General features: G+C 49.9%; 1 protein-coding gene across 2 annotated transcripts in view; it reads right to left on the bottom strand.

Moving 5' to 3' along the window:
• The window catches only part of KIRREL3 (kirre like nephrin family adhesion molecule 3), a 79,073-nt gene that overhangs the window by 50,924 nt on the left and 5,531 nt on the right, over nucleotides 1-22,618 (bottom strand). For both annotated transcript variants that reach the window (XM_019622949.2, XM_010723575.3), the window contains exon 2: nucleotides 15,985-16,062. In XM_019622949.2, the coding sequence (XP_019478494.1) occupies nucleotides 15,985-16,062 (78 nt within the window). The remainder of the gene's footprint in view (nucleotides 1-15,984; nucleotides 16,063-22,618) is intronic.

Raw genomic sequence — 22,618 nt, forward strand, 5'->3', positions numbered from 1 at the left:
TCAACTCGCTTTCAAATCAGCTTAATGTGTGATTACTGGGTTTAACTGGGTTTGGGAGATCAGAGGGCTGCTCGCGATGCAGCTTTTAGCCGTCTTATGTCTTAATGTCAAAGGAACAAGTAATTTGCAGAAAGTTTTAAAGGAGATAAGATGCTTGACAGAAAATAGCTGGAAACAGGGAAATTGGGAAAGGATGATTTACAAACGCAGGGTGAGTGGTTTCAGCTGCAAGGAAATGGGCTGAAATGCTCCACTTTGGCTTTTTCATCCCCGTGAACTTCTACAGCATAATTATTAAGTGGCAGTTGGGCTTCAGAGCAGAGCTCTGCTGTGCCAAAGCCAAAACAGAATGGACACTGGAAGGGGTTGGGACTGGATGACCCTTCCACCCCAAACCATCCTCTGGCTCTATGATTTCATCCATCACATGAGATGCTGCAGGTCCACAAGAAGTCCTATTTCCCACAACCTTTCCATGCCCCATCTGGGCACTGAACAGCATTCGCCATAGAAGTCTGGTTTTAAATACAAGCCAACCCTAAATCCTTGCAGAGCCTGGAGCCAAAGCCAACCTCTAGAGAAAAAGACCCTCAAAAAACCCCACCAAGGGGTGTGCAGACAAGATGCTAACCATGCCTCCTGGGTCCCAGTGTTGGGTCTGCGGGCTTTGGCAGCAAGAAAGGTGCCAGGGACCCTTTGTGCCCAGGTCCCCTGCTGGCTGCTGACTTTGCTGCATGGCCTGAGGAACAGTCTGCAGTCGGGACATTGCGAGCGCTGCAGCCCGGCCACCTCCTGCCCTCCTGGGGGAATCTCTTGAAGGCCAAAGCAGGGGGCACTTCTGCAGCTATTGAAATCCTAAATGCTGGGAACAAAACGGGAGAATAAAGCACCTGCTGTGAACAGCGAGCTGGCAGCAACGCTAACCCTGCTTTCAAAAATGACAAGCAGGAGCCTTATGAAGTCACAAGCATGTCATAAAAGTGTAAGAAAAAAGAGAGAGGGGAAAAAAAAAAAGAAAGAGAACCACTTTAGAACTCTTTATATTTCCTTAATGGATTTTGCACCTGTGGCTCCTGTTTTTCAGTGCTGCTCTGTAACGTTGCCTTGTTCTCTCAAACAAAGACCGATACTCCGCGACGTTTGGGGCTTCCAAGGGAAATCACATCGCTACCACTGCAGCACTTCCAGAGGAGCCCCAACATCCCCATGCAGTGCCAAGAACCCAAACCCGCTGGCAGCCCAGAAGAGGCACTTCACAGCACACAGCCCAGCCCCAGTGCCTGCAGCAGCTCCTCGCTCCCTCGGCCCTCTGAGGGCTGCAATGTTTGCACCAGTCCTTGCCTGAATGATTTCCACTTGCAGCCCCCTGTGCACAAAGCAGACGTGCTGCAAGAAGAGAAGAGACAAGCGGGAACAGCGGATAGTTAAATTTTCATTACCCAAGAGAAGTGAGTATTGTAATAAGAAGCAAGGGACTTGCAGAGGGAACAATGACTCATTAGAAATGGAGACACCATGGCTGCTTTTATGTAAGCAGAGCTTTGAATTTCCATTGTGTTTTGAAAAGAATTAGCTCTTTTTGTCGAGGAGGGGATAGAAGTGCTGAAGGAGAACTGGTAGAAACGGAACTGTTTGAAATGAAAGGATGCAGACAGGGGTGGTGGGATGCCTTCCTCATCCCTTGATGCAGAGCTAGCGCTGCATGGCTGAAGGTGAGCAAGGGGCTGTCCTGCCTCTGCTACAGGAGAACTGAAGCCCAGAAACCATCGTAGGAGGTCCCTCTTTGAATCACTGACTATCCCGAGCTGGAAGGGACCCATAGAGGTCATTGAGTCCAACTTCTCTTGCCTCTTTGGACCAGGGACATCACAACATGATGATGCTGGCTCAGCATATATCAGGAGTGGATGCAGCAGGACATGCCTAAAAGAGGGCTCCATCCCCATTTTCCAGCAGTTAATAATCTCCTATTCGTATCCCCACCCTTCTATTGACCCCATGATAAATGCTAGGTCTGCCCACATCATGGGTCCTAATTGGGAGCCAAGGCCACCTCGCTCCCCACAGGACAGCATCGCGCTGCACAGCACGCGCCCACATTGATTTTTCAATGGCTGGGAAAAGCAGACGGACAAAAGTGTTCCATTATTTACAGCGCTCTCAGGAGCTGTCACTCACATGGCAGTGCCATGTTCCCTCATTGTGGTCCCCGGTCACCAACGTGCCTCTCCTCCAATTGCCCCCAGTGAGAGGTGCCACCTGGAGAAGCATTCCAAGGATGCTCTGGGGCATAGCAAGGATTTTCTCAGTACAGGACCATGCTTTTCTTGTGCCTCTGTGGGACTGAAAGACAGACTGGCCCCAGGCAGGAGAGCTGAATTCCACCAATGAAGCTATGGCTGCGTTCTGGGACAAGGAGCAGCCCCCAGAAGGAGACACACTGTGAGGACAGCCAGAGCCATGCCCTGCCCTGCCCTCCTGCTCTATGGTAGGAAATCAGCCGCAGCCCGAGCTCCTCACTTGCGCAAAGCTTTCCATTATTTTGTTTTGTTTCCCTGGAGGGAAAAAAAATAAATCTGTTTGAACAAAAATGTCAGTTTGGCCTTTTTTAGTTTGTCTGCGTAAACACAGCTCACGTGGCTTCGGCATGCTGAATTTTTCAGCCTGAAGGAAGAAGTCAGCCCCACTGCCACCCCACGGCCCAGGGATGGGTCACCAAGTGGCACAGCCACCCTGTGCCCCCTCCAGCCGTGTCCCCATCTATGCTACCTCTGGAGTTCAGCATGAGGACCACACTTTGCTCCTGGCACAGCCCTTTGTCTCTTGGGCCCATCTTCAAGCAAACCTGAGCTCTCTCCACTGTTCCCCAAATGCTGCTTACAGAAAACATCTGCATCCCACCGTGTCCACTAAGCAGCTCCAGACAGGAGACGCAGACGTTGCGAGTAAGACATTGGACCTTTTAGAAATCTTTTTGTCTATTAGTCACACAGGCGAGAGATCTGAACTGCCGAGCGCTGCGCTCGCTTTGATACCCACATGAAATCCCAGCACTGCTTTCAAAGTCACCGCCAGCAGTTTGGTCAGCCATGCAGAAAGGGCTGAAATGTCATCGTCTGCTCTCTTATTAGCTACCAATTGGGAAAGGTGTAAGTGTACATTTACCAAGGGATATTTATTGGCAACGTCCCCCCAGCACCAGCACTGAGAATTACCTCTTGGGAGATTAAATGCCCGTTTGCGGTGCTGCACTGATAGAAAACAAACTAATGGGCTGCATCGAGGAGGGAGAGAACACAGCTTGCACAGAGCACTTCTCACCCCGACCTTAGGGACAGGGCTGCACTGAACTTTCAGGCTCCTCTGCTCCATCACTGCAGTGTGTATCCACTGCCCCACAGAGCACGAGCGTCACCTTCTGTTGGATGGACTGACAGAGGAAGAACAACGAGAGCTCTGCGGCATGCAGAGCTGTTGCTGGGCTGGAGATAGAGGTATGTTGCTGGGGCAGGGACAAAGGAAGGCTCCCTGCACTGCAAACCGGCAGCGGTGCCATGCAAAGCAAAGGGGCCAGGGGCTCAGCTGCAGTACAGGATACCCGTGAGCACAGCTTTAACATGCAAGGGAGAAGATGGGACTTCTCCTTCTAAAACAGCTAAGTGACTGCTCTTCCCAAATCTCCCTGACATGATCCTGTGGGATTTATTCATAAAATCCACCAGGACCTGCCTCTCAGCCCTGCCTCGCACCCAGCCCCACACCGAAGCACAGCCCCATAAATCTCAGCACATCCCCGAGTTAGAGGGCACACAGGACGCTCGGGCGTAGGAAGAGCAGGAGGATGAATAATCCATTTCACAAACGATTTGGAGATTTCAAAGGCTGGCTCAGCTCCCAGGAAGAGCAGAAGCAGCAAGTTGTGCAGTCTATGGGGCGGAAAATCAGACCAAAGAGCTCGCCCTGGGTTGTGCGATGCTTCGCTTCCGTCCTCGTCTTTCCCAATCTGTTATTGCAGGCTTTGAGTTGTAGAGAGAAATCAAAACGAAGATTCACTTCAGAACAGAAAATGCAGCTATTAATATCAAAACCACTCAGGATTCTCCTCCCATCTCCCACCCGCTACTCCAAAACTAAACTCTTGCAGTGAGACATTGACAGGCAATGCTGCATGAAACCCCAACCTGTTGCTTGGGGGGCCCCGACATGACGTGGGCTTTGGGACCCCCGAGGAGCAGGTGAGATGGCTGCAGGTTGTGCTGCACCAATTAGCAAGTCTGACGATGAAGCAGAGGGAGAATTAGCGACTTTCTGCCATAATTATTGTTTGTTTGGATTTTTCCGAGCGGAAATAATTGTAAATATGTGTACTGCCTTTTTTTTATATAAATGCAACATTCATATGCAGGCTGTTCTTTAGAATAATTTGTTTCAATTCTAAAGGTAAGTGTGTGGAATACACAACAAAAGGTGCTGGGGGGAAGAGGAGGAGGAGATGCCAAGAGGAACAGAAGGAACAGAGCACCAGTTGGGCAGGGAACATTTCTTGCACATCCATCCCCACAACCCAAGGAAGGCACTGAAGCCTCACTCACTTCTATCCATACACAAAGGCCTAAGAAAAGTTGTTCCCTGCTCAAAGAACCATTGCTGCCACAACATCCTTAGACTCCCAAAAATGCCAAAAAAATGCATTTATTCCTCAGATAGGAGGAAGGAGTGAAATTTCTGGGGGAAACCAGGTGTTTTGGAGGACAGCCACCAGCGCCAGTGCTCACAACAGCCAGGTTCTGCTTTTTGCCTGGTATTAACCCAACCCAACCCAGAACCACTTAAGAAGAGAAGTGTGAATTCTGTCAATGTTCACATCCCTGAAAACTCTCCATCACACACACCCTTGGGAGCAGCATGGGGATGTGCCTTCACAGCTGTGACTTCTCTGCCTGATCCCCATCAGGGGGGGCTCAAATGTTTTTAAACACAAGGTTTCACAGGTTTTTTTTGTTGTTTTTTTTTTCCTTCTTTTTTCTTGGCTCCTTTTCAACAGGCCCCACTGCAGAGCCAATGGTGTGCTTGGGCAAAACCCCAGTCCAAGGGATGACAAGCACATTCTGCCCTGCTGAGTTAATTAGCAGGTAATGAGAGATGCTTGTCAATAAGCCCAGCTGCTGCTGAACCCCCTCCTGGGCTGAGCACCGCACCTGCAGGACACAAGCTTTCCATCCTGACATGCTCACTTAGGACATGACGTGTTCCCTCTACACATCGAGCTGACTTTTGGCCAGAACTCATGCAACAAACAGTCAAAATCACCCAAGCCATCAAAATCAGGGTTTTTTTTTCCACGGGAGATTTTTTCCCACCTGGTTTACCGGTAAAGGATTCCCTGCCCGGAGCTGAGAGCAGGCGGTGCTCAGCTAGGAGTCAAAACAAAGGGAAAAGGCACCTGGGGGCAGACCTGCTCCAGCTCCATCACTGTGAGATGCAGCACACGGTCCCACACCATACAGACACCCATAAATTACTCGGCCCCGCTGCCAGCTCAGCCCCAGCTCGATATTGCCTGCAGTAATTATTTGGATCAAATGCAGTTTATCTGCTTCATATTTGCGTTTCCGTGCTCTCCGGTAACTTATAAATGTCATTGCAGTGTTTATTTGTTATAATGAAACTTAATGACGTTTGAAACCGATGGTGGTGGCTGTGGGCTGCAGGTTTGAAGCAAATCTCTTCATCTCAGGAGCAGGAGGCCCGGAGATAACATTAAATTATTCTACAGGGGAGGAAGATGCACGCAGGCAGACATTCATTGGCTGCGTTACTCATCAGAGATGACTTGTGCTGAGCCGCGGGCTGGCAGTGCTGGCACACACCGGGACCGAGTGTCCCTGTCCTGGGGGCCACGTGGTCACCCCACGCACCCCACTGCCTCTCCTTCGATGTGAATAACCCTGCCAGCACACAGGGAGGGAACAGGAGGAGCTGCTGCAAAGCAATGCTGGGCAGAGGGAGAAAGCAGCTCCAGAGGCTGCATGGACAGAGATGATGTGGCCCCTTCTCCATCACACCACTGACCTCAAAGGCCCCTCTCTTGCTCCAGACCCAGGATAAACTTCCCTTGTTTCTTCTCCAGGCGCTGCTCCTTGTCCTCCTGCCTTCTGAGGCCATGAATAATTCCCTCCCTTTGTTTCTGTGGCTGCACGTATTTATAGACTCTGGTTGTGTCTCCCCTTGAGCTTCCTCCAGATGATATAAATTCGCCTCCTCTTGCTCCCCGCGCCCTTCCTTCCCCCTGCCTGTACCCTTCCCTGCTCACTGCCTGGCTGCAGCCTGCTGCATGTCCAAGTAAAGCGCCTGTGGCAACACAGAGAACATCTTTCCCTCAGCTTCCTGGCTGCCGTCAAACCCAGCACTGCGTCAGCATTAACCCCTGCAGCACAGCACTGGGGTTAGGAAAAACTTGCCATCGGGGAGCAAAGAGGGCTGATGGTTCCACTGCATGCAGCGCTCAGAGCTGCAGCACATCATGATTTCCCTACCTGGGAGGAATCCTTCCAGCAGGATTCCTCCCGCACTGCCCTGACCCTCTGTGCCTCCTGAAGGTGTGCCAAAACAGCCCTGGGACCACAGAATCATCAAATCAGTAAGGTTGGAAAAGACCTCTAAGATCATCAAAACTGCCAAATGACACATCAGGAGCTTCACCCACCCCACGTGTCTTTAGAGAAAGACTGTTCCCACCAAAAGAGGCCTTTGAAGGGACAGCAGGCTGTTTGTCCCCTGCCGATATCTGAACCCTGCCAGCATCCCAGGTCCCGACACAGAGAGGTCACAAACCAACACCTGTCAGTGCATTATTTACCCACCAATAATGGAATGAAAAAGAGCCCAGGCAACTTATTTGATTAACCTCATTTGACCACTTGGATTAAAACCAGAACGCTGCAGATGAGTTACCTGATGACAACTGACAAGTGAAATTAGCCCTCCCCGCCCGCCCTGCTGATAAGGATACCATCATGATGGCTGAGCCCCATCTCTGAGCTGCACAGGAGCACCCTGTGTCGTGTTCCCAGCTGGATTCACATCGTGCACCTGCAACGCCTCGTAGCACCCAGACTCCTTTGGGATCTGACCTTGCTCGAAGTGCGGTGACATCAATTAATGAGGAGGAGCTGATGGTGCAGGGCCACTTGCAATGACCTTGCCTGCCAACCCTCACGGAGGGAGTGGTGCTGGGGTAGCACTGCATCTCCCAAGCAGCTCTCGGAACAAACAAGTTGACAAATGAGGCTGCTTCGTAATGAAGCTGAAGCCAAAGTCAATACTCAGCCCTTCTATCAGGGCACAGATCAACGGCGGTCTCAAGGGCGAGCGACCTTGGGGGGTGGGACAGCTGTCACTTGAGGAAGGGATGGCAGGGAAGGGAGAGGGAGCAGCCCTGGAGCAGAGAGAAGGGCAATGTGCAGAAAGTGGAAAAAATACAGGAGAGGAGAAATGCAGAAGGTAGGGGAAAGCCTTTCTGGTATGCTCTTTCAGCAATTAAATCAGGTGATTATGATCACGGTGATCCTGTCCCCTGCTGATGGTGATGTAAATCTGAAGCAGGATCCTCCTGACAAAGCCCTATTTCAGGCATTTTCCCTGCAGATGATTTTCTCCCCACCACAGCTGGCTGAACATCAAAATGGGGAAGGAACAAGTTGCTCTGCCTATTTTCAAGTACTGGGGGAGGTTTAAAATTGCAGCATCACGTTAGGTACAGTCAGGGTGATCTGCTCTAGGAAGGACAGGGAGGGAAACGGTGGCACAAGGGAGGGGTGGGAGAGAGCACTCAGGAGCAGCAAGGGATGGATATGCCACAGAAATAAAGCACCTCCTCCACAATGTGGCATTCACCACTGGATGGAGCCTTCTGGAGCACCACAGCCTCATAGAAAAGAATCAGTCATTAAGGTCAAAGAAGTCCTCTGAGATCCCCAACCCCAGCCCACTGTGTCTACATCCCTCAGTTCCACATCCCCATGGCTCTGGACACCCCCAGGGATGGTGACCCCTCCCCTCCTTCCCCCCCATGCAGCTGTGCAGTGCAGCAGCACTCTTTGGAGAAGACCCTTTCCCACTATCCAGCTCCAGGAACTTCCACGGGCAGCTCCTGCTCTTCCTGGAGAGCTCAATCGAACGCAGGTCCGAGCTGATGGCGACCAAGAGCAGGCAGATTTATCTCCAGGGCAGCCTAAATATTTCATTTAGCTTCTTGAGAAGTCAATTCCTTTCTCCCTTTCTTCCTTCCTTTATTTTAAATCTCCAAATGCATACCATCTCTCATGAATATTGATGAGGATCATTAGTCACCGAACATTTCACTTCCCTTCCCTTTCCCCTGTCTATATAAAACCTTCATCTTTGTTAAAGGGAAAAAAAAAGCCCATTGCAAGTTCTATCTCTGGATGTATTTTCAGATGAGACCCATTAATACATTTATAGATTGAGTAAATACCAATGGGAGCAAATGCTGGGCACAGAAGGACACGCACACACAGCCCCAGCATTGACACTGCTCGGGTCTGTGGTTGGAGCCCCTGTCTCTGCCCAGGATCCCACTTACAGCCCTGGTGCTGCTGCTTCCAGGGGGTTCCTCCAGACCCCCTCCACACCCCACCTTCTCCGTAGGTTTTCTGACCACGTCTCTTCCTTCTGTGTCCATCAGCCTCAGCCCGAAGGCTGCTGAGGGACTTTATTTGCTGAATACAGATGGCAGGCTTTGGCCAAACACGACACGTCGCTCAGGGGGAGACAGAACAGGACTTGCCACATTCAGCTTGATGCCTTCCAACAATATTTTGCTATTTCTTTACGATGAGAAAGGATTTGCAGAAGGATTTAGAAGAAAAGCCAACCCAAACAAAGCAGGGTATTTCACTGCAGCACCTTTCAGTCAATGCCAAGCTGCAAAATGGGAACAGGGTCATTTTGTATTGGGCTGAAACCCAGTTTGTTGTTAGAACTGTGAAATACAGCACTCCTGCACTACTCCAGAAAGAAAGGTTTGCGCTGCAGAGCAGAGGTGATGCTACATGACCTAACCCAGGGAAAACAGTGGGCAATGCAGCTTCTGCACCTTGACTTTGAATTTCTTCACAGCACACCAAAGCAACAGACCTGTGCTGCAACACCAGAGCGTTCCACCCCCTCAGCACCCACACTCAGCTCTCATCCCACAGCCCAGCTTGGGCACAGAGCTCCCAGCAGAGCTCCTGTCCCTGGGTGCACAGAGATTTACTTCTGGTGTTCTTGCCTGGCTGTCAATCAATATAAAGCACATCTCTCTGAGTGGGACTTAAAAGGCTGCAACTGAAATTTAACTGAAATTATTCTAAGCTGTGGTGACATGGTGATGATTTGTTGCTCTGCGAATCTCAGTCCCAAATGAGCCTGCACGTGTGTGCTGCAGGTCCAGGGATGGGCACCTGGCACACACAACATCAAGGACTCCCAGGAGAGGTAAAGAAGTCTCCTCCAGTCCCCAGGATACTCTGACACCCTCCTATCCCCAGTGCACCACACCACGAGAGCTTACAGGAGGATTTACAGCATCATCAGCACTTGGCTTAACAGCAGAGCCAGGCTGCATGTCCAGGTTCAGCTCTGGTGGGCACCATGTCAGCGCCGTGACCCATTTTGCTGATGAAATCCAGCTGTCAGCCACCTCTGCAGCAGAGTCCCTGCAGACACCGAGGAAGGAAAGCTGAATAATAGCCCTGGGCTGCAGCAGCAGCTCTGCAGGGAGGGGAGAACCATCAACAAATCCATGAGCTCAAAGGCAAACTCTGCAGGTAGCCCGGAGGCAGCGCGGAGATGAGAAGCTGCAGTCACTGCCTTCAGACAGCAGCTCGTATCGCCTTTAGTTCCCCACTGCCCCCTGATGCTTGAAAAATAAACCACCGCAGACCCAGCAAAGCCATCAACAAAGAGACTTCACAGGGAGGATGAAGCACGTAGACTTATCTCTGCCTTTTCCATATGAATCTTACAGGATTCTTCCCAGCATCTTGCTACGTGTTCCTTAGATGCTCGTTCCGCTTCAAGCATTGCAAAGGACATAAAGAGCTGCACAAGGACAGTGGGATTCAAACAGCAAAGACACTCTGCACCCACCCTGAGAAATCAGTCCATGCTTATTGACATCACACCCCCGCAGCATCCCTAGAGGACCAAGGGGATGTGGTGCTCATGCCCTGCAGGCTCCATAGGAGCAGCAGCAGCTCCTGAAGAGCACCAGCACTTGGGAAGTGAGGAAGTACTGTCTTAATTTAAGACCATTGGGAGGCACTGCTCAAAAAAATGAACAGATAAAGTTACATCCTTAGACCATTAACTGCTACACCACCACCACTGTATCATAGAACCACAGGCTTTGTTGGTTGAGGCTCTGGGCAACATGATCTCATGCCCAATTTAGTGACTTGCAACCCTGTCTGCAGCAGCAGGGCTGGAACCAGGTGATCGTTGAGGCCCCTTCCAACTCAAACCCTTCTACAGTTCTATCATCTCACCAGCTTGGTACCAGCTATATAGCCAGTGGAGCTGCTCAGCTGCAATATAAGCACAGCAGACCATTTCAGCAGCAAGAACGAAACCCAGCCTGCCTCCCCACAGGTAGGGAGGAACCTGAAGGCAGGAACTTCCCACCACCTGGACATGAGCACACGGATCCCTCCCATCTGACACAGACAAAGCAGTGAGGCATTTGCTGTTTTTCCCGGGATTAAACCTTCATTCCCACCCGGCGGAGCTAACAGGCACAGAAGAGGTGTCAATGAGACCTCCGGTGATCACACTGCATCTCTAACAACCACTCCAGTGCCTGCTCCATCTACTCTCCTCTTCTGTCTCAAGAGCCTCTGTAGATGAAGAACAAAAGGCCCAATGTGGCTCATATGGGAAGATGCCTGCCCTAATCAATTGTGGCTGTGTCTTTGTGGGCAGACACAAGTGACAGGGCTCGGGGTAAGGCAAGCTTTGCTATCACAGAGCTGCCAAGCCCTGGAGCACACAGCACTTTATTGGTGATGACAGCAGAGTCAGCAGTGCAAAACTTGCACAGGATCCTGCAGTGTGCTTTGGAAAGCAGCTGCAGTTGATCCCAGTGGGCTCTTAGCAAAACACAGTGGGATGCCCCAATCCCAAGCTGATGCCAAGTGTCCTGCACCTTGTCCAAACCTCTTTGGGTGAGGAATGAGAAGATGCTGGCACCCTCAAGTTGCTTCTCCTGGGATAAGAGGGTTGGCTCTGATTTGTCCTTGGGACTGAAGAGGATTCACATGCAGTCCTTGCTGCTAAGTCACTCTCAGGATCTCACCTCATAAATCCAAGCAATTCTGAGGCAGAAGCAGCCTTACTGGGTTGCTGCTGGGTGGCACAAGTACGTCACCACATCTCAGTGCCACTCTAATAGGACGTTTTCCTGGCAGGAAGCATTCACTGAACCTGCTTTGAACTACTGCAGGCAGCAGAAGTGGTGTTCAAGCAGAGACATTTGGAGCAGAACACAGCCAGCTCCTCTGAACAAGCCATTTGTCCCCACACAGCAGGGACTCCAGCCCAGAGCCCCAGCTGGTTGCTCTCCAGGCAGCAATATGGAGCCTGACAGCAATGAGCTTTGAATCAGACAATCCCTGGAAGGATGCTCAGCCTGTGGGAGGGAAAGCACAGAACTCTCTGATGGAGGAGGGCAGAGTGCTATTGATCTGTGCCCAACAGACAGCAAAGCTTCCAGCCTCAGTAGATCCAAGGCTTTGATATTTAGGACACATTTTAAAGCCCAAACCCCATTTGGATTTAAATCCTTGCCTCCCATTTCCAGCTTCTCGGTGCTGGATTCCCCCACCTCCTTGCCCCAGCACACAGCTGCTGCAGCCTTCCTTCTTGCAAGAGCTGCAGATTCCCTCTAAGAAGCTATTAAGGAGCAGTCGAACAGAGCAACCTTTCATTGACAAGTTGCTCGGCCCTTTAAATGATCTCCAAATAGTGTTTGCTTTTTATTGCTTTCTGCCGTTTAACAGGCTTGATTTCAAGTTACTTTGGCTTATGATAAACTCCAGATCTATGATGCTTCTATTCTCTCCCTCTTTGGTCTCACTCACTCGTTCCTTCTTCATGTTTTTATTAAAAAAAGATCCAGGAAAACAGATAGCAGATTAAAAGGGAAACAAATTGAAATGGGTCAAATGTATCTTGCTTAGATGACAGCCACCCCATTAGATACTTTTAAACAGGACAAATGCTCTGTTCAGCAGCACAAGTGGGCTTTTACATTTATTCTAAATTACCAACCAAATGATTGCAGCCTCAAATGGAAGCAGTGGCTAATTGCACTAATATCTCACTAATTCCAGCACCAAGGAATGGAGGAAAACTAACGATTTTCACCATTTTACCAATTACTCAATTGAGACCAAGGTACATTATGCAAACTCTGGGTTGAGCATCCTCTCCATTTTGTGATCTATGACAAGGACTGGAATCCCAATTATTAATAATGGAGGAGCTATAATTATTCTAAGGATGGGTACGAGATAATTATAAGCCATAAAAACAGCTTTCATATGCATACACGACTCCCTCCCTGTGCCTGGGCAGAACCGAAACCTATCTGCAGACTGAAGATAGAGAAGCTGAGGACCAAAAACCCCCTCCAAGACATGCTCCATGCAGCAGGAGGGAGCTGTACGGTGGGATAAGCTGTCACAGTGAAGGGGAATACACAGAGGGACCCCAGAGCCACCAGTGTCTCCAAAAAGGGATCTCCAGCAGTTGGTGGCTGCTGGGAGCAGGTGGTGAAGGCACAGAATGGCACTGAGTGCTCCATCGTTCCTGTTAGTAGCTTTATGAATGACAGGCAAGAAGTGCCATAATTGCTGCAGCGACGCTTGCTAATGACTCGTGTTAGATATGGCGAGAAGTCAAAGGAAGGAGGGATGAAGGAAAACAGGAGTGAGAGGTGAAATCCTGCCCTTGGCCACCCCAGTAGTGAGTGCTGGATGGGCAGGGATGGGCCGGCGGGCGGCAGGGAGGGGTCTTGCAGCACAGCCCCTACTTCTGAGCTCAGAGACTGCCAGCTTTGGGAAGCCAGCTGAACGGGAGGGGAAGAGGGAACAGAAAGCCTCAGAAGAGTCTCAGTTCTTAGGTCGGCCAGAGTTTCTTGTTGTTGGGACTACAGCATTGCAACCTTTCTGCTCGCCTGGGTTTCACCTGGAGAACGCAGGGCAGCCCAGCACAGCAGGACCTCTGCCTTATGGCCATGTGCTTTGGGATCCCCAGGGTGCAGCCCTGCTGACCCACCACCATGGTTGGGGTGGAATCCAGCCCCGTGTGCATGCTCCTGCCAGTATCCTTTTCTGAATGCTAACAAACAGTCAGCAGCAGCTGATTGAGTGGGTTATTAGCAGAACGAAGACAGATGGTGGAGGATCAACTCTAAAGTATCTCTATTGCAAGGCCATCACTGCAACTCACAGACAGCTCTACTTCTGTCTGCAACTGTCACCAGCTCCATTTTGACCCACAGCTCACCAAACAGCACTGCTAGCATGCCAACAAGGTACATGTCAATCACAGCAAACGGACAGGCACGTGGCAGCCGCAGCAGGGCATCCCCTTCATCTGTGTGCCCCAAATCACACCCAAACCTTGCCTGCTTTCCTGTTGCACGCTTTACAGCAATGTTACACACATTTTCCAGACCAGATTTTCAGGATGCATGTTGGTACATGGCAGTATGAAGAGCTGATAGCTGAGTCCCATCCCTGGAGGTATTTCATAGATGCGATGCTTAGGGACGTGGATTAGCAGTAGGCTTGGCTGTGCTAAGCTAACAGTTGGACTTGATGACCTCAGAGGTTTTCCCCAGCCTAAATGATTCTATGCTACACGTTAACTAACAGTAACACTAACAGAGGTGAGTTCTTGGACATTTATTTTTGCTTCTTACCAGGGTCAGCAGCAGTACACGAGCTCAAAGTTCCCTTGTGCTTCTCTACCTCTGAAGCCCACTCTGTAGATATCTCCATTAAGTGACAGTAAGGTAATGCTGCACCTTAATTACCCATTTCCACTACCACGGAGACCCCACACCTCATAATTATCCGATTGCCCCACTGCCTACTTCTGCCATCAACTCCTCCAGCTACCGTGCTATTACAAATAGGGCTGTTCATTAGGACCACAATGCAATAAAGGAGAAAAAGCTCTAATTTGGCAAAGACACGAAAGGGAAGCTGTCTCACTCCTTATCCCTCCTAGGGAATGCTGAGGGGTTGCTTGCAGGGGCTGCCCTGGGACGGCCGCACACCTGAAACCCTCTTGGCTCCCATCATTGCTCAGCCCACATCACACAGCCTGGATTGCAGGAGGCTTCAGGTCTGCATCTGTCATCCAGAGCCGTCTTGAGTGAAAACAAGTCCAGGGCGGTCTTTGTAGCCATGGAAATCCCCTGTGTTCTTTTTGGACGATTGTACCTTTAAACGTCACAGCCCTGCAGTCTGCGGGGGCCAGAAACTCATTGCTTTGTTCCCTTCCCCACACAAAGGCTTCACTTTGCGCCTTTCATCTGGCTTTGTTCTCTCCCTAAAAGCCAAAGGGTTTGCTCTGCAATGCCCCGAGTCTGCCAGGCTGAAGCAGTGCCACAGGGTGCACAAGTGGCACCTACAGGCATCCCTGGGAAGCTTGAGGGACCCAAAACCGTCAAGAGATTGCACCTTCCCATTGCACCCAAGGGGCAGTGCCATCCAGTTAAAAAGATATTCTAATCAATGTTTAAAAAGCACGGGATAATTAACAAACATGAGGTGAAAACTTGTGAAGCGCTTTCCCCATGTTATCATCTCAGACTCAGGGCTCCTGGGGAACCAAGGGAACCTTTGATCTCATAGCTGGTATTCAAGCCATGAGCTTGCCTCCACTGGAGTTCGCCCCCTGCAAGCTAATGCACCCTTTGCTCTCGTGCAGACAAGGCTTCCTGCAGCCAGCTGCTGGCTGCTCCCTGTCCTGCTCTAAGGAACAAATGCACAGCAGGGCACACCAGCACTCCTCTCTCCAAGGCATTTCCTATCTACCTCCAAAACAAGGGCTGAAACCAGCTCGGCCCTGTTCAGGTTGAGCAAAACTCCAACGCATCACCACGGTGCACCTTTCCCTGGAAGGGGCCTCCCCCAAACCCCACATTCAGCAGACAGGGCTGCTTCAAAGAAAGCAGCCAAGCAACAACGCTGCCAGCAGCAGGGATGCCAATCCTTCCGAGCATAAATAGTTTTTGTTTAGTTATTATGCTTCATAATTATTTATGGTATTTCTATGGATTAATCAATGCTCATAAAGCACCTGGGGGATGACCAGAATATAAAACAGGGGAATTTTTTAGAGACATCTCTGCCTCAGTGCAGGGTTTGACAAGAAAAACAATGATGCTTTTGAGAAGGCACAGCAGCCTTGATCCCAGGTGAGGGATTTGCCCAAGCAAACTCCATCAGCTTTTGAAAACAGCAAGGCTAAGCCCGACTCTCAGTGGCTTCTCAGTGCCACTAATTAGAAGGACATTCATTTGCCAAGGTTGTCCACACAAGCTCTAGGACGTTGCAGTTCAAGGACATTAGGGTGATGATAACCTGAGCACCTCCCCAGTAGGGCCAGATGTATCCAGTTGAAGGGCAGAATGAAAACCAGAATACAAAGACTGGGTGCTGAAAGAGCTTCCTCTGAGACCAATCCATAGGAGAAGATAGCGATGGGGGATGAATGGAGGTATCAGCCTCCTGCTCTCCTTTTACTGCTCCTCCCCTATCCGTGCCCATTAAGATGCTTCAAAAAACAAAAGGGAACTGGGATTTTCTCCTTGGGACAAGCAAGAACCTGTTCCCAGCAACAACGAACCTCTGGGATGAGACCACTAAGGAGGAAGGACGAAGAGAAGGTGGGGAAGCCGCTCACCTTCAGTCATCCTGCGGTACTTCTCCTTGTACATGAACCCCAGCACTAGGCAGCATCCTCTTCCTGGGAGCCCCAGTTCTGCAAGAGAAGAGAGAGCGGCGTTAGAAGGCTGGGGACAGGAGCGAGTGCACAGGGAGCAGCGCAGCTGGGACACGGTCCTCAAAAGGGAAGATTAGCCTTGAGGGATGGAAACACGCAGGTGGCCCTGCAAGCAGAGAAGTGCTGGAGGCTGAGGATGCCTACGCCTTTGATGCCTTGATTCTTTAATGGGGCTTTCTGGTAACCAAGAGAGGAAGATCTGAGTGTGGCTCTTCCAGAAGTAGGCTGTGTGTTTGCCCACGCGCATCTCGGTGGCGGACAGCTTCCATTCTTCAAACAAATTGTGTCGCAGAGGAGGAAATCAAGGTAGTGCGTCCCCACTGCCGCCCCGCGCTCCTCGGGGGCTGCCGTGCTCTGCAGGGCCTCGCTGATCAAAGCCCCTTTGATGTTTGCTTAATGCAGCCTCCATAGAGCCCCGCTCCGGGAGGATGGAGCATGTGGGATCGGCACGGGAAGGGAAGGCGGTGGGGCGGCAGGATGGGAGTGGTGAGGTGGTGCTGTGCAGAGCTGTGCAGGGATTTCAGGTCTCTGGAGATGAACTGCAGGTCTGGGCTGCGTCTGTCAGAGCAGGAAAGTCACCTAGTGCTGCGAGACGTGCAGGCGGACAACTCGAGGCACACGGCTCTGTGGCTTGCACTGCTCCTCCCCAGTGCTGATGGGGCATTCAGGCAGGAGCGTCAGCATCCTCCTCAGCATCTGGGGCAGAACTAGAGCCAAAATGTGGAGAACAGAGATGCCTTGTGACAGCAAGGCACGAGCAGGAGGACAAGGTAAGGAGAATTCCCTAACAGAACCAGGCTCCATCTCATGAGAACCAACAGTTCCTGATCCTAAGGCTCCCATCAGAGGTGGTCAGCCTGCAGAAGAAAGGCAGGCTGCGTGCAATTCCACTGAAGTCAATGCTCATACAGATGATGTCTCTTGAGATGATTAAAGTCAGCTGGATTTTAATTGCGCCTTAAATCCACATTGTCACCTAGAGTAGTATCCCAGAGGGCATCCCTAGGCAGCCTCTCAAGGATGCTGGAGGTGCCCACCGCTCTCTCATTGGCCATAAATTCTGTGATTCTGTGAAAAGGGGAAGGGGGGAATCAACTCAGATGAGGGTGCTCAAGGATCAGACATTTTCAGGCAGGCAAAGCAAATATCCACATTCTCAGCAGCTTCTTGACTCAGTCACACCCATCAGCTCCAGGCAGACAGCAGCCGTCTCCTATCTGATGCAGAGGTGGAATCCAGCCCTCTGCACAACTGCAAATACACCCAGAAAGGCATCAACTAAGAGCATTAGAGTTCAATGCTCCCAACTGGTCTGGGTGAAAGGCATTCAGCACAGGCTGTGCTGCAGACATCAGTAAGAGCTCTGGCTGGGGATCCCACAGAGCCAGTCACCCCACATACATCAGCTGCGAGCTGCTGACAGCCTTCCCAGCCTCCCTCTGCTAACACAGAGCCAGCAACACGCTTATGTCTTAATTGATAGGAAAGACAAATAGCATCGATTCCAATCGAGCCTTCAACGAGCGCTGAGGTATCGAGGCATAATTAAAACAACACAATTAGATTAGTGTCACACAAGGCAGCACAGTTCACAGCAGAGCTGAGCCAGCCAGCATCGCTATCTTGCTAATTCAGGGGTTCATCATGCACACGGACACGCGTGGGTTCTCCTGGTCACAGAGACCTGGAATGGCAGAGGCTGCCATAAAGTTCTGCAAGAGCCAATGCAGAAGGTATTGGGGCCGAGACAGAGGCAGCAATATGTGAAGCTTAAGAGTAGGAAAAGTAATACAGTGGAACGAGATGATCTTTAAGGTCCCTTCCAACCCAAACCATTCTATGAGTCTATAGTTCCATTCTTGTATCAACCCAAAGCAGCCAGAACTCAGCAGCCCAGCTCTCACCTTCCAATTGCAGAGAGAGAAACATACCCAAGAAAGAGTCTGTGCATTAGAGGAGGTGGCAATGGGTTACTGCCCAAGGTGATGGTGGTGCTGCCCCAGGAACCCAAAGCACAGCTTCACCCTGCAGAAGGGAAGGAGGCTCCAAGAGAGATCTGAGCTGTTCCCCATGCAGAGCTGGTTTGGGTGTCAGTCGTCCGAGTGCCTCCCTGAGGGGTGCTATAATTAATGCTTATAAAAGACTTTGATATCCCATGATGAAAGGAGCTATACAAGAGCACCACATTATAATAATTCATACCATAAATTCGTGAGAACATGCAAAAATCTTTATAGCTAAAGGCACCTTTAAATACCTGACAGTGCCTTTAAAAGGTAAAACGCTTTGAGATGACGCTGATGCCTAAGGATGCCTCACCACTTCATGGCTTTTAGCAGCTACCTAAAACATTAATAGCGAAGCAGATATCCCAGCATTTTAAATATTTTGGCTTAGGGGACCTGCTGGGATACCATGGAAAAATGCACATTTTAACCCATGCATGGCATCCACCTCCTGAAACAAATCCCATCCACTTCCATGCAGTGATAATTAGTTTTTTTTTCCAGCACAGTAGAATGAGTTACAGCTGAGCTTTATCAGCATGGGTACTTTGGAAAGGTGTGAGCTCAAATGTCTCACTTGGACAACACGTGGCAGAAGCACATTTTGACTCACTCAAAGAAGCACTCCCATTGATTCATCCCAAAACCTGCAGAAGAGCCACTGGACAAAGGAAAAGCAATCCCAAAGCATCAGGGTAGCAAGGAACAATGAAGCAACTGCCAACACAAGAAAGGAGTGAGCTTGGCTCAGCCTCTGAACAACCTGTCTAACAGGACATTTACAGACAGCTTGGACGACAGGGGAGGCCAACCTGGTTTCCAAGTAAAGCTCCCTTCCCTTCCCTGGCCCAAACTAAGGAACTCGCAATGCTTTTCTCCTCCTTTTCCTCATCATTCCTTTCTCTCTCAAAGCAATTCCCCCACCCACAAGTCAGAGAGGGATCCAAGTTTCTGATCAACAGAACATTAAAGGCTAAATCTGCAAAGGAGTAATGAAGGTTTGTAAACACAACCATAATGTGTACTATTGTGTGGCTGTATCCCACCAGGAATGATAATAAATGTTTAATAGCCCAATAATACCTGTTTAATAATTTTTCAGTTCATCCTGTCTAATTGCAAGTTTATTAAAGAACACTAAACTTTATAATCACTGTAAAGGCATAATTGCAATTCCATTGCTTATTTAATATTGAGGTAATTATATTATAACTAAGTTATATTTTCCCATACATATTAAATATCAATTAGCTGTTTTAAACTATTGATTTGTATTTAATTAACTGTGCTATTATATACCAATTAAGCTCTTATAAGAGAAGCAGAAACAGCTGGTCTCTTAAATTAAGTTTTAAAAATATTGTATCAAAATAAACGTTTTTCCATTTTCCCGTGTTTTCTTTCTGCAGAGGTGATGGTTTGCTATCAGTAAATATTTTTCCAATAGCATCTCAGAGCCACAAGTTTCACTTTTAGAAATGCTTTGGTTGAGAAACCATGTTCCTGCTTGGGAGCCTCTTGTCTTGATGAGCAAAGTCAGTCATTTGCATTCCAGAAGTTGGAAGAAAGGTGTGAGGGAGCATTTTCTTTGCTTTCCAGAGCACTGCCTCCCAGCCTTGTGCTCTGCTGATGGTTCAGACACCCCAGATGTTCCCATGACCTCTCCTTCATAGCACTTTGCTCTGGGTACCATTGAAGCACACTGCATCCTTCCCTGCCCAGCTCTCCTTCTGCTGTGAGGCTTGCATTCAAGCTTCCTCCCTTCATCCACAAACACAGCTCAGCAATCCCAACCATTTTGACAGAGAGCAAACGGATCCTCCAGCACACAATTGGGGTGTTCTACCATTAGGGCTGCAAAGCAATCCGTGATCCTCCGAGATGAACAGGCTAAATGAATGCAAGTTGTTATTAAATCTGTGCCTGGTTAATTTATAAAAATGTATTAAAAAAAACCAAAGAGGCTTCCCAGATGAGAAAATGGGCACATTACTGTTTGAAATATGAATGAAGTAAAGATCAGTGTTAAATGCTGTAGCGATATTGTATTTTATTCTACAGCGCTCTGCAGAAAAGTTGCATTTATAAACCCATTTATTGTGTTATGTACTTGCAAACCACCTTGTCATCCATTTATTGCACAAATAAAATCTTAAAAGCGGAGGATTAGTTGAGTGTGTCCCTGTGGGACCACAATCTGACTTCAGAAGAATCCATCAATGAAGGAAAACAGATGGAGCAGAGGTGTTTGCCAGCTCATTGCTCCGAGATGTAAAATGCAACTGTGCAGGAGGGCCGTTCTGCAGTGGGTTGGAGTTGTCCTGAGGGCCACCAGCACCACCATGATGCTGATATCACCTCCACGTGATAAGGAGGGCTCCCCAAACACCAGCTCTGCTCCCATAGCAGGCCACTGAAAGCTGCTTCCCAGCAGGGGAAAATAAAGAACTCTGAAGAAGCTGCTACAGCAAAAAGCAATTTACCCCAGAGTGAGAGAGCGCTCAGTACCTGAAGTTCCTTGCTTAAACAGGAACACATTTGCACCAGTCAAATCCTCTTAATGCCTCGCTTTGACAAGGTCTTGTGGCAGCAATTCCACACTGTAACTAAAGCTGGCACGCAGGAAAAACACTGAATTTCCCCTTGTCAAAGTCATAACATTCATAGGCATTTGTATTATTCAGAAGAAACAAATAAAAGGTTACATAGAAACAGAGTGTTCTCTTTACCGGTAACAATATCAGAGCGACTCACTTTGTACCAAGGCAGCCAGGCTGCCCCGTGCCCCCTCAAAGCACAACGCAGCCCGAAGGGAGGTGGGGGCTGCATGGGCACACAGCAAGGAGCTGCCACCAGCCGTGCTCCCAGTGCCTCCTTCTGACGGCTCCAGCAAGGGAAGATGTGCAGGTTGGCATCCATCCCACAGCGCTCCTTACAATCTCATGGCACGCAGGCAGAGTTCATAGAATTGGACCAACACCTCCCCATGCATCCCCTGCTTTTTTTTTTTTCTGAATGCTTTTCCAGGTTGTGGCCCTGGAGCCACCAAGTGCCCCGTCCAACCCATCCTTCCAGCAGGAGACCAGTGCTGCTCAGATCCCCCTTTGCTGACTACAGCCAGATGCTGTTAGGCTCACGGAGGCTGCTCAGGTGCTGGGGAGAGCAGCTGGCTGTGCTGCACCAGCTACACACACCAGACAGACCTGCTCATGAAGCTGCTCTGAGATCTGAATGAAAAAGCTCAGGACAGAACTGACAGAAAGAAAGATGGAAGATCCAGCTATTTGGGTTTCTTCTGAATGGAGAGCTTTCTCTGCAGACCAATTTCGTCACTGCACACTCAGGTTTCTCATTTCATCATTGCTCTTCTGCTGCAGGACCCCTGCGTGCCCCATGGCAATCCAAGCAATGAGCTGCACGCCCAGCACGGCGTCGTCCTGGAGCCCAGCAGGAGCATCTCACACCGAGACAACAAACACGTTCAGTGCTCTGCCAGCACAAAGAGCCACATTTGCACACAGGCCAGGAGGCCTGCAGAAAGCAGGTGTACCAGCCCTATCAGAGCACCCCATAACACCGCTGCACAGCTCGGCAGTGGGAGCACTTTGCAACGAGCCCTTAAGTCCCCGTGTGACTCTGACAGATTGTGGACACACTGGAGCAAAAAATGAGAAAAATAAAACCACGGTGCTGTAAAGGTCACATCCATTGCAGCGCTCTGGATCAGCAGCTCCTTCACCTGAAAAGCAGCCGTGCCATTCCCTTCAGGAGCGCAGGCAAAGAACAAGTGCTGGAAACACCCAGCAAGCACAGCCACCCGCTGCCTGACCTCGGAGCTCAGCACCAAGCCCTGCTGCCCCCAGCTCCTCCTACCAAGCCCATTCACCCCCTCCAAGCCCTTAGCACACAGCACAGCTACTGGAGCAAGCCCAGGAAGGGCCCTTAAAGCCCCTCCAGAGGCACAGAAAGCATGAGCGCAGTTGTGCTCTCATTTGAGGCTGCGACAACAGAGGCAGGGAACCCTGCAGTCTGTCTATTACTGGGAAATCATGCTCCAGCCTCGCAAATGCCATTACTGCCGTGTATCTTATAATTAAATTGTATTTGCCGGTTACCTCACAGCACGCCTGCAATTCTTGTGCATCCAAGGCTTTTTTCAGCTTCCTTTTTATTTTCTCCTCCTTGCCAAGCCTCAGCAATTTCAGCAAACTTGTGAGGTGAGCAGGCAGGCACGGAACACACAGTGAAGCATTTCTGTACCAAATCATCCCCTCCTGGGCCTCCCCCTCACGCCACCACCAGAAGATGTGAACACATCACTCCAGGGCAGGTTTTATATACAGGTGATCCCCTCCTGATTTATTTAAGCCCTTGGGCAGCTTAAATGGGAGCATAAGCACCACAGGGAGCCTCACTGCTGGAAGCGGCGCCTACTTGGTGCATGTGAGTAGCGTGGCTGCAGGAGCAGCAGATGGAGGGGTGGGTTCCAGCCAGAGTGCAGGACCTCACTGTAGCCTTTCTGCTTTTTC

This window comes from Meleagris gallopavo, chromosome 26 (genome assembly GCF_000146605.3).
Source record: "Meleagris gallopavo isolate NT-WF06-2002-E0010 breed Aviagen turkey brand Nicholas breeding stock chromosome 26, Turkey_5.1, whole genome shotgun sequence".
Lineage (NCBI taxonomy): Eukaryota > Metazoa > Chordata > Aves > Galliformes > Phasianidae > Meleagris > Meleagris gallopavo.